The following is a 13,147-nucleotide window of genomic DNA, read 5'->3' on the forward strand; positions in this document are numbered from 1 at the left end:
ACATTTATCTTTTTTCTTTTCAGTGTTTTATATACACTTAATACCCTAACCCTAACCCTAACCCTAAGTGCTTAATGTTAAATGTTTATTGACAATATTTTAGTTTATATACCATTAACTTGTTAAAATCGTTTTTAAGATTCTGATGTTGTTTGCTAACTTTGCTGCTTGATGCTCTAGGCTTTACTCTGTGAGTAAATATACTTTTCTAGTTTCTAGTTTTTCTAGAGTTCTTTCTTTCCATTTATTTGAAAATTTGTGTCTGTGTCCCGTTGTACTGGTGGCCTATCTGATTTGCAATATTTCATTTTCTATGATATTCAAGATTTGGCCTGGTCACATACATGATTAAATTTGTAAAGCTGTACTAACATTTCTTTGTTCCTAAAAGTAAAAAGTTTAACCATGAGTCCTTGGTTCCTATTAGCCTTATTGATTTTTTAAAAATACTACTTGTTTACTACATGTCATTTTGCAGCAATGATCACGACAAGGTCTTTTTCCCTTGAGTCTTTCATAAAAAAAGTCACAGGTACATTTTGCCCAAAGTGCATAGTTTTGCATTTATTTTTGTTGTTGTTTATTTTATTTATTTTTTGTTTATTTTTTTAAGACAACATGCCATTTCCTTGACCAGTGGCATGCTACAAAAATGTTGTCACGAAGTCTGATTTCGGGTCAATTTCATTGTGATTAATCATGAAATCCTTTCCACGGCCATTTGCACTGTACCTTTGCTTTTGTACATGTATATACAGAAGTAATCAGTTCCTTGCGAAAGTGAAGGCAACTAGTAATGGTAATCTGCTTGACAGCCTGCCCAGGTGAACTTTGCAATGGTAAATTCAAGTTGGCTTTCTGTCGTGAGCCGGAGTGAAAAATACCACCACCACCGCCACCACCACCATTCTGATTATATATCATTGTGCCCATTTATGACAAATATTGAATTAGTGTCGTCTACAAATTGTTTAGCTTTACAGAGAGGTCGTCATGTTACTGACTCAAGCTAAAAATACGACTGTCTTTAGACAAATAACTAGGCAAGATACAAGAAACTTAATTTTAAGTCGGTTTACATATTACAAGAAACATTAGCTAATAAGCTATTTACCGACAATAACAAAGGCATAAAACATATTTACTTAGTTTACTAAGGCAATATTTATACAAATTGTTAAATGGTTAATGAAATTACAGTAAACAACAATGCATAATTACTACACAATATGTATTTTGTTAACACTTGTTTGTTACATTTTAAATATGTTTCACTCGAACGAAAATATTTAATGGTGGTGTTCAACCTCATTGCGGATGTTAAAAGGCCCGGTGTATGTTACGATAGTGGAGCGCCAATTTAAGCTCAAAATGGCAGCGCCCACAAATACATTTTCAGTTTTTGCGCAAAATGATATGAAAATAACAAAAATGAAGCTTAAGAAAGGACAGAAAGTGTCAAAAGGAACTTTAGTTTGCTTGTATACTTCTGGAACAGATGTCATTCAAAAATTGAAATCGAGTGATAGTGGAATCGTAGCCGAAGTAGTGGCCAAGGAAGGTGGGGAGATTAAAAAAGGGTATGAGTAACCACAGGAACTTGAAATTTTATCAATAATCGCCCTAAAGTCCAATGAAAAAAAAATCCATACCTATAATATGAAAATAGGCAAAGCCTATGAGCGGGGAAGTCATTAAAAATTCCTTTCATTCTTTCCGTTTAAGCGTTTTAAAGGTGTCATTCGGTATTATATGCATCGCTTCACTCGGAACACTCGACCATTATCATTTATCCGAAAAGATGAGATTTGTTCCGTTATCGGAATACCCCGCCTATTATCATTGCATTACATTGTAAGTGGCGGCGCCTGACTAGAACTGACACTGAAAATTTCATTGATAGGTATAGAATTCTATATATTTTTTAATTGTTTTTTATTTCATTTTTTTTTAAATATACACATGTAGTCTATAGCCGGGCAAGCCAAAGTCCGGACCCGCTTCGCGAGCGCGTTCTTTGACTTCCCCGTATAATATGAAAAAGGCAAAGCCTCAAAGCGAGCTTGATTTACTTTTACCTTGAAATAGTATTAAATAATCGCTTTTTAGTGAGACTGAATAATCGTTCATTTTTATTTTACATTTTCCGTTTTAAAATTGTCATTTGGTATTTTATACACTGCTTCCGTTTATTGTGGTTGCCTGTTTTATTATGGTTCCCATATAATTGCGCAGGACACCAGTCTACGCTTGCGTTTTCAATTAGAACACAGATTTTATTGTTATCTTGTAATTCGAAAAGTTGCAATGTGTCAGTTTGGTACATCGGATGAAAGTTTTCAAAACCATCATAGCTAGCAGGTATTCGCGTTACCGTAAAGCTCCCTTTGCAAGCAGGCCCTTACGGTCAGCTCTTCAAGCTCTCTGTAAAAAAAAAAAACACGTTTTTTTATATATAGGTATGGATTTTGTTTTTAATGAGACTTTAGGGCGATTATTGATAGAATTTCAAGTTCCTATGGAGTAACTATGACAATAGGAAAAGCTAAACGTATCTGCGTTGTTGTCCCGTCTGTCCGCAGCACTTGTCTGGATAATAACTGTAGAAGTAAATTGATTAATACTCGCTTAGTAGACTAACAGGGGTAGGGTTTCACGAGTTGTATTATTCAGTGTCTATTCTAGGAGGGGGGATGGGGGGATTCACCCATATTTTTGAGAATTCCCCCCTATTTTTTCAGAGGCAGGGGGAAAATTTTACATAGAGAAAGAAGCAAAAAAAATCAACAAATGTAATGAATTATCAGTTTTTGATAAAAATCCCCTGTTTTTCATATCCTAGAATAGACACTGTTATTATACATTTTTATTGGGTTATTTGAAATGTAGGATTTAATAGGTGAGTAAGAGTGCATTGAAGGTAATAATTAATGCATAGTTGTCTTGAAACTCCCATATGTCAAATCGACTTGTGCAGATTTTATCATGTATCATACATTGTATGTGTGCATTTCTTGAATTTTGCGAGACAACTCAGATAACAGTGTCAATGGAGTTTGAGGAAGCGCTGTGTCCAAGAACCTTAATTTATCCTTACATAATATTTTAATTGTCTCCCAGCTATTTGTTTATAGTAAGCATCTGTCAACACAGCAGCCATATTTATAGGACACCATTTTAATTAATATAAAGCAGACCAATACAATGTGCGACATATTAGGTGAAATTAGTTCATATGTTTAGAATTTCAGTCAGTTTGGTACAGGAATATAATTTTTGTTTTCTAGGGCAGTGTTGTTTACAGTACAGGAATGCAACCATCCCACCGTGATGAAAGATATGTGTGCAGATTGTGGAGCTGACCTTAGAATGTATGTTTTTGTTGAATTTTATAAGTGTAAATATAAAAAAGTCTAGAAAACACTTCTATGAGAAAATTGAAAAAATATTACCGGTAATTGCAGTGTAAATCTTAATTTGAATTTATTAGGACTGTCATTATCATAAGCCCCAAAACTGCTATTATTTTCACTGCTCAAAAAACTGTCTTGTTAATAATTTCTGAAAAGTGCTGATTGACCATACAGTGGACTATCTTTTCGAGTATATTTCTTGAATATCTTTTGAATATCTATTTGATTTAAGTGCCCCAGTTGATCTATGTGAGACACTCAAATTTATGTTTATAGGCTTTTGAACCTCAGTGGAGTTCCTTTAAGGTTTTCTGATAGCTACAAATAAATATATGACGCTGATTGTACTTGTCAGATTATGGAACTGGTTCATATAAGACAAGAGAAGACAATTTGTTTATTTAAGTCTCACTTTTGTACATACATTAACAAAATATAACAAAGTTAACTTATAAAAGAAAAATGTGTACAAAACCATTCTAAAAGAGTTATGAGAGACTAAGAACATGATCGTAAATAAAAAAACAAAAAACAAAAAAAAACATTTAAAACAATATTAAAATATTGTTAAATGCTGAAATATATAATGCCATGCATTCATTCATGTAGGGTATTAAATATTAAAGTGGGTAAATATGACATTTATGACAACATCCCAAACATTGCATATCTCTCGGATGTGCTGTTACTTTTTCACAACAGGAAGTTTTGTATTATAATATTTCAATTTACATGAATGATTGACTTTGATAAAGTGATTGTTGGTTATTACTTTGAATAGTATCATGCTGTGTTGAACTGCTGTAAGAGGATATCTGTGTCTTACATATAGACAGTTAGTATAGAACTGAAGCCAGAGAAATAATTCTAACACAGAATCTTGTCCAGCATCCAGCCCCCTATTTTTGCCTTTCAAAGACTGTCAAGAATATGTATGAAGAATAACACCTAAATTTTAATAGGGCATGTTTTGATGAATATTGGTCTTTTTTTTTGAGGTTATTTTTTTTTCTATTTCATAGCTCACAATTGTCAAAAGGTTATTTATATGGGTATATTAAAAGTTATTAATATATAGGTCAGCACACACTGTGAGAGGAAATTTATTTCATTATAATACAAGTGTGTTCTACTAGTGTTATGACCAATAAGTTATTGAACATGCTAGCTTAATGGTGTGAAAATTGATAACAAATTCTTGCTTTTATTTCCCCCTCAATTTTTTATTTTCCTTTTATGATTTTTTTTCCATATTGACCTGTTATGACATTATCATTATTTTGATAAGCAGTGTAGTTTTAAATAGAGAGTAATTTATTTTTCATTTTTATATAGTGAGAACTCAACTGCTGGAAACAGGAAGGAGGAAGTGAGTGCCTCTGTTGCCATGGTTCATAGTATTCCAGAACTTATAGTTAGTGAACAGGTATGTAAGTTTACTTTGATTTGAGTGTAGGACAAAAGCCCCCCCCCCCCCCCCGGACGAAAGTCCCCCCCCCCCCCCCGTCTAAAAAATGACAAGGTGGACAAAAGCCCCCCCCCCCCCCCCCCCCATGAAATTTACACATAGGACAATAGCCCCCCCATCAAAAATACAGGTAGGACTAAAGCCCCCCCATCTTTTTTCCCATGCACAGGTGCTCAAATTCATCAAATTTCACACAAAGTTCTAAATAAAAATGAAAATAATTTGTTTTAATGTTTATTTATGATGTATTTATTTGTTTATTTATAATGTATATATTGAAGTGATAAAAAAGTATATGATAACAGATGAAATAATGCATGCATGCGATACTGAATTCATAGCTTTTCATATACACAACAAGGGTCAGAAGAGTAGTAATGTTTAATCACTTTTGTAAATTTGTAAGGGGATCAAATTAATATCCTTAGCTTTATGTCACCTACATGTGATGTCCATACATATCTTTTAAACACATAAAAAACACAACTTTAATACACTATATGTAAATTTGATTGACCATGGGGGGGGGGGGGGCTTTTGTCCTACCTTTACTTTTTTATGGGGGGGCTTTTGTCCTGTGTAAATTTCATGGGGGGGGCTTTTGTCCACCTTGTCATTTTTAGACGCGGTGGGTGGGGGGCTCTTTAACCCCATAAACTGCTGAATTTCATAAATGGACTTGCTTCCAATTTTGGAACTGTCTGTTATCATTTTAGGGATTATGTAGGATGTATGCTCTGTCTGCTTAGCTATGATTTTTTTGTTGAAATCTTAAAGATTTGCATGCTATTTATTCACTGTTGATTCAAAGAGATTTTTGAACGAGGTTTTCTCTTCTTAATTTGTTTATACAGACAAAGTGTGATTTTCTTAAAATTGTTAAGCTTTGATGTAGAAGTTTGCTTTAGTTTGCAGAGCAATGGATATTACTGGTACTAAATGGAGGATTTCTAGAATAATAGAGAAAAACGCTGCAAACTTTATAAGAATTATCTACTGTATAACTGATACATGATGCGTAATTGATATAAACTGGTGTTTTCACAATAAAACTTCTGATATCATGTCACTATATTTTGATAATTCAGCTAGCACAAGAGTTGGGGAAAGCAGATGAGGAAAGACTGATAAAGACCAGGAAACTCGTGCTGTTAGTGGACCTTGATCAAACGCTTATACACACAACAAATGATAACATACCTGCTAATTTAAAGGTAAGTACAAGAGAATTGGGAGATAAAAAGTTACTAGTAATGGTTATTTCACACCTTATAAAATATAACTGCATTTTCAGTGTTTTGTGCCAAGTGATGTACTAATAGAAATTATCGGATCCAATCTTATCAATTTAGCCTTGTGTTCATTTCGAGTGTAACAAATCTACGTCACACTCCTTACAGCCTAATTTTCATTTCCATAGTTTGTATAGTGTTGTATTTATTTCCAGAGTCAAAAGTTTTGATTCAAATCCATATTGGACCTCATCAACCCTTGTTTTTATTTTTTTGAGAGTCCAAATTCCATATCAAATTCTTATTGTAATCAAGGTAACAAAGTTCTGTGAAAGAAATGGTGGTGTGAAATTAAGAAGTCATGAAACATGGTTTAGAACAATACTGGTTCTATTGGACTCGTACCAGCAGAAAAACTAGCGCCTGGTCAAATACAGTTATGACAGCTGTGTACTCATCCAATAGAATTCAGTATTGTACTCCACAATTTATGATAACCTCATATTATGTCATTTCTTTTGATGTCAGCTCTATTGATATCACTTTCAGAATTGATATTTTTAGAGAAGAATAAAAAAAGGTTTTTGACCTCTGATTGCTCTCAAGTAGTTAAATGTATGACTCTAAAAATGTGAATTTTGATAATTTTGTGTTCATGTTTAACATGAATGGCTGTTATCTATAAAGGAAGAAATCTATCAATGTGTACTTAGACATTTTGGTTCCTTAAAGTTGTTTCATATATCTTAAATTTTTAAATTCTGTAAACTGTATAACTATAGTAGTATCTGTAACTTGAAACGAACAAAAACCAGGGAAAAGGGAAAAAAAGTAATGTCTTTGATAATCAAATTGTTTAATTTTGATGAATTTATTGAGAGCTTGAAAATATTTTCTGTTCATTTTTGAATCTTTTTAAGGATGTTCATCATTATCAGTTATGGCATGGAAATCAGTTACTGTGGTACCATACAAGACTCCGCCCACAAACAGAGACTTTTCTGAAGAATATCTCACAACTCTTCGAGCTTCATATTTGTACCTTTGGTTCTAGAATATATGCTCATACAATAGCGAAGATCTTGGATCCAGAGGGAAAATATTTTTCACATAGGATTCTATCTAGAGATGAGTGTTTCAATGCTCAGTCAAAAACAGCCAATTTAAAGTAAGTTTATTACTCAAAACATCTAAATTGAAAATTCTGTGATTTTTTCACTATACCAAACATTTGTTTGAGCATGCTTAAAGCTGCATGCCTCAAGATGAGCCAAAATATTTCAAAAGCTTTAGAAAATGTACTAAGAATTTAATAAAAGTAAAAAGATTCAAGATTAAAGTAATAATTTTCATGGTATGTGCAAGTAATGAATGATTTTGCAGTATTTATCAGCATATGTGTAAGGATTTTTTTGTGTGCATTATGCAGCATATTTTGACCTTGTTTTGCTAATTTACATAGATCTATTGTAAATGACATTTACAATGTATAAGTTATTCATTTGTTCACTTCAAAATATTTTACTTTTAAATACATTTTGAAAATAAGCATGAATCTGGAGGCATGCTGCTATAAGGCCAATGACTTAAGCTAGGTGCCTCTCTCTGTCTTAAATGATAATGTTCAAAGAGACAGGTGGGGTTTTCCTTCACTAATAATGGTAGAATGTTTCAACACAACCATGTCAATGTGGCTAAATGCCAAGCAAACAAACAAAACTAGTATAGATGATGCAGAGATGCCTTTTTAAATTCTTCAATAATTTTTAAGGCCACAGTTTTGGCAGGGCATATAGATTTGCTCTTTTCCTACGTCTGCCCCGTTGTCAGTAGATTGACAAAACTGTGGACCATACAGGCATTTGTATCCTACATCCTCATACATTTCTAGTTTGTTTTTGTCATTCAATTTATGTATAATAGATTTAAAATATAGGGGCATATATTTTTATTTTTCTGTCCCGGTGATGAAGAATAAATATATGAATTAAGATACCAAATACTAGATATACAAAGTTTACACTCAAGATCTCACAATAACAAGACTGATTGAAATGACATGTATGTTAATGGCTAGTTGTTAAAATACCATATTTCGAATATTTTAGGGCTTTATTTCCATGTGGAGATGCTATGGTGTGTATTATAGATGACAGAGAAGACGTCTGGCATTTCTCACCAAATCTTGTTCATGTTAAGCCATACAGATTCTTTCAAGGTACAGCTGATATAAACGCACCACCTGGTCTTACCAAAACAGAGCATGATAGTGAGGCTTTAGTTCACAGAGTGAGAAAAATATCACAGTCTAGCACAGGTAGTAATGATGAAAAATCAGATGAAGCTCAGTCTAAAACAGGAAGTTGTAGTGAAAAAACAGTTGCACAGTCTAATAAAAAAAGTAATAATGAAAAGACAGCAGAAGATTCTCAAAGTGCGATGAACCCAAATGATGGGAATGAACCTGAAGAAGTAAAAAATGAAAAAGAGACAAAATGTGATATTGATGAGGCAAAGATAGAAACAGGTGATGAAACTAAAACAGAAAATGTGAGTGAAAAGAACACTGATAACACTACAGCTAAAGTAGATGAAGACTCTAGTGAAACTAAAACAGAAAATGTGAGTGAAAAGAATACTGATAATGCTACAGCTAAAGTAGATCAGGACTCTGGTGAAACTAAAACAGAAAATGTGAGTGAAAAGAACACTGATGATGCTACAGCTAAAGTAGATCAAGACTCTGGTAATGAATCTGACAGTGAAAAAATCAATAAAAGCATTGAGACAGAGAAGAAAGTAAGCAACATGGAGACAAATGATTCTGTGGATGCTGAAACTGATAAAAGTGATAAAAAATCAAAACCTGATGAAACAAAAATGAAAGAAGGTGGTACTGGGAACAAGGAAAGTGGGGATTTAGAAACTGATAATAAAGATGAAATAGAATTGATAGAATGGGATGATGAAGATGATTATTTATTTTACTTGGAGGAAATCTTAAAAACAATTCATTCAGCTTTCTATAAATTCTATGATCAGATAAAAGATAAAGGATCTGAAGAGAAGGAAACTCAGGAAAAAGAAGAAAAGCCAAGCTTAAAAAGTCTCATTCCATATATTAAGAAAAAAGTACTCAAAGGCTGCAATATTGTTTTCAGTGGTGTCATTCCAACAAACATGCCACCTGAAAAAAGCAGAGCGTACATTGTAGCTAAAGCTTTAGGTGCCAATATTCACACAGATTTTAAGTCAAAACATAATGAAGACAATCCTGAAGAGTTTACAACGCATCTTGTTGCTGCCAGACCAGGTACAAGTAAAGTACGAACTGCAATGAAGTATAAACATGTGAAAAAAGTAAACCCTGATTGGTTGTGGTCTTGTTCAGAGCGCTGGGAGAAGGTAGAGGAAAGTTTGTTTCCAATACCAGCAGCTTCAGACACAGATGAACAAGGTAGAGACAGTCCTGATATTTCCAAGCTTCAGAAAGATTCAAAACGAAAGAGGCAGCAGGAAACAGAAGAAACTAGTGAAAAAGACTCGAAACGAATGAAGAAAGTCGATTCATCGGATAGTCTTAAAAAGGATTTCGATGAAACTGAAGTTTTTGACAATGATGATGAAAATGAACAACCAAATGGCTCAGGTGATAATGAGAAGAAACGTAATTTTTCTATGTCATACAATCCAATGTTAGCATTCTCAGATGATGATCTTGCATACATGGATAAAGAAGTTGAAGATGAAATGGATGATGATAATGATGAAAGTTCTGAAGATGAAGAATTACGAGAGTCTCGTTTCAGAAAACAAGTGCTTAAAAAGAAAGATAATTTAGATGACTCGAGCAGTGAAGATAGCTTGACTGGCAATACACCAAGAGGTTGGGGTCTGAAAAAGAAAATGTCGCCCAAATCTTCTTCAGATGATGAACTGAAGGTCTCAAGCTCACCTGATCATGACGTAGGACCAGAGTATGAAAGTGAAACTGACCAAGATAAATTTGATAAAATAATGGATGCGTTTGGACCTGAAACAGAAAATTCAGAGGATGAATATCAAGAATCCATTGGCTCGGTTGATGAAGAAATTGCAGATGCTGTGATGAAAGAATTTTTGTCATAGGAATAAATGTTTATGTTGACATGGTTAAAACTAAGACAAATTTTAATATGGCAGTCAATTTATTAACCTGTGTAGAGATAAATAAGAGTAATGTAAGAAAATTATTCGCGAGTTTTTTATAAATAACCAACTAAAAGGTTTTTAACTAAGAAAGACGTTATCTGAAGATTTCATGGGTGAAAGTTTTTCTGATTGTTGACCTGAACCAGGGTTTCCAAAACCGAAAAACACTTGTATTTCTCTACAGTTCTTGAAAAATAATTGTTAAGTTTCAGAATTTTTATCCTTGAAACTTTTACCCATAAAATTCATGTGCCTGGTACCAATTAACTCCCTTTTCTCAAGTAATTCTGAAAAAATAAGTATTGAATTAGATAATCCTTTTAGATAGAAAATGCTACTGAATTTTCTCTCTTACACTTTACATGAAAAAGGAAATTCATGATTAAGTTTGAACCAATGTTTATATATGTAATCTGCTGAGTCATTGTGTCACACCAAATTAATAATTGTGATAGTTATTCCATTTCATAATGGATAATAAAAACATTTCTATGTTAAGTAACATTTCATTGTTTAGTAACATTTATGTTTCAAGTGCTATTTGATTTGTGGAATTACAATAAGTATTGCCATTTTGTTTGTGAGTGAGTAAGCAAATAAATACATGTATTTGACATGAATATATGTTGTGGTATTTATGTTCCCTTTTGCAGCATGCTCTCAGTCTGTTCCACATAATTTCTATTCAATATGATAAACTTCATAGGTGTATTAGATGACCTCTATTTTTTACTGTCAAGGGCTCTTAAGATAAGGGTCAAATTGACGTATGTCAAAACAGTGTCTGACACTTAAGACTTCAACCAAGGGCCCTCAAACATTAAAGGAGCATTGGTCTTGGGCAGTAGCTGACCCCCTTTGATTGTAGGTTGCAGACTCAAAGGTCAAGGTCACAATGAGGGCTTTTAAGCCAATAACTCCACAGCCCATTGGCCCTTCATATGTGTGTTTGTTTTGAGCTGTAGATGACCCCTATTTTGGGTCAAAGGTCAAGGTCACATCAAACTTGTATGCTAAATCAGTTTCTGACCAAAAACTTGATAATTTATGGGCCATCCGTGCATTGGTCTTCGCTAAAACATGACCTCTGTTGGTTATTGAGTATTTGACCTAGAGTAGGAATATTTGTCAGCATATGTAGTAGTGCACCTAGGTGTTTGCATGTGGATTTAATCAGTATTTGTAGAGTTATTGCCCTTGACTTAGTAAAACTTTGCAATTTTAACTTGTGTAAAAGTATCTGACTTAGGGTCATGAAACTTTACAGGAATGTTGCTCAGCATGTGAAGTTGTGCACCTGGGGTTTTGCTTGTGGCAGAATATTGCCCTTGACTTAGTAAAAATTTCAATTTGTGTCGCATGTAATTTAAAAAATATTTGACAGAGTCATGTAACTTTATAGGAATGTTGCTCAGCATGTGAAGTTGTGCACCTAGGATTTTTCGTGTGGATTTAACACATTCCTATAAAGTGCTGGTGTTTTGCTTGTGGATAAATTTTGTTTGGTCAGAGTATTGCCCATGACTTTAAAAATATTTGTGTCACATGTGACTCAAAAAGTATTTGACAGTCATAAAACTTGATAGGAATGTTGGTCAACATGTGTAAATGTGCCCCAGGCCCTGTGTTTACAAAGATTTCAGGATCAGGATCAAATTTAAAAAACTTTAATATTCTTCATTGTTTAGCCTCAATAGATTAAATATCTAATCTTAGTTTGATAAAATTGGACTTGCAATAGCAAGTTTATGAAATTATGTCTCCCAAAATATTTTGGAGACATATTGTTTTTGCCTTCTGTCTGTCTGTCCGGTTGTTCTTCCATCTGCATTAAGCTTGTCCGGCCTTCACAGGTCAAATTTCTAGTGGAATTTCAACCATACTTTACAGGAGTGATCAATGCCATCCTAAGTTGTGCACATCACTGGCATGTTCTGCTTTGCTGCACAAAATGGCCACCAGAGCTAAAAATTGAAAAATCTATTCTGGCCTTCACAGGTCAAACTACTGGTGGGATTTCAGCCAAACTTTGCAGGAGTGATCGGTACCATCCCTTGTTGTGCACATCATCAGAACGTTCTGCGTCGCTGCACAAAATAGCCGCCAGAGTTAAAAATAGTAAAAATCTTGGCTGCCCTTCACAGGTCAAACTAATGATGGGATTTCAACCAAACTGAAGAGGAGTGATCAGTACCATCCCTAGTTGTGCACATCACTGGCATGTTCCGCTTCGCTTCAAAAAATGGCAGCCAGCGCAAAAAAAAAAAAAAGTCTTGTCCTGTCTTCACAGGTCAAACAACTGTTGGGATTCCAACCAAACTGAAGAGGAGTGATCAGTACCATCCCTAGTTGTGCACAATACTGGCACATTCCTCTTCGCTGCACAAAATGGCCGCCAGAGCTAAAAATTTAAAAATCTTGTCTGGCCTTCACAGGTCAAACTACTGGTGGGACTTCAACCAAACATTACAGGAATGATCAGTACCATCACTAGTTGTGGTAATACCGACATGTTCCGCTTTGCTGCACAAAATGGCTGCCAGAGCTAAAAATAGAAAAATCTTGTCCAGTCTTCACAGGTTAAACAAGTGTAGGGATTCCAACCAAACTGAAAAGGAGTGATCAGTACCATCCCTAGTTGTGCACATCACTGGCGCGCTCCGCTTGCTGCACAAAATGGCCGCCAGAGCTAAAAATGGAAAAATCTTGTCCGGCCTTCACAGGTCAAACTACTGGTGGGATTTCAACCAAACTTTACAGGAGTGATCAGTACCATCCCTAGTTGTGCACGATACCGGCATGTTCCACTTTGCTGCACATAATGGCCACCAGAGCTAAAATTA

General features: G+C 34.3%; 1 protein-coding gene across 1 annotated transcript; it reads left to right on the forward strand.

Annotated features, from left to right (window-relative positions):
- Nucleotides 1-1,333: 1,333 nt before the first annotated feature.
- On the forward strand, nt 1,334-10,931 carry LOC132748725 (RNA polymerase II subunit A C-terminal domain phosphatase-like). The gene is made up of 6 exons (XM_060738347.1): nt 1,334-1,580; nt 3,288-3,371; nt 4,749-4,839; nt 5,970-6,095; nt 7,034-7,281; nt 8,222-10,931. Exons 1-6 carry the CDS (start codon nt 1,372-1,374, stop codon nt 10,239-10,241), a joined length of 2,778 nt encoding a protein of 925 aa, XP_060594330.1. The 5' UTR covers nt 1,334-1,371; the 3' UTR covers nt 10,242-10,931.
- Nucleotides 10,932-13,147: the final 2,216 nt, after the last annotated feature.

This window comes from Ruditapes philippinarum, unplaced genomic scaffold, assembly GCF_026571515.1.
Source record: "Ruditapes philippinarum isolate M1 unplaced genomic scaffold, ASM2657151v2 ctg130_1_1_1_1, whole genome shotgun sequence".
In the NCBI taxonomy this organism is placed as follows: domain Eukaryota; kingdom Metazoa; phylum Mollusca; class Bivalvia; order Venerida; family Veneridae; genus Ruditapes; species Ruditapes philippinarum.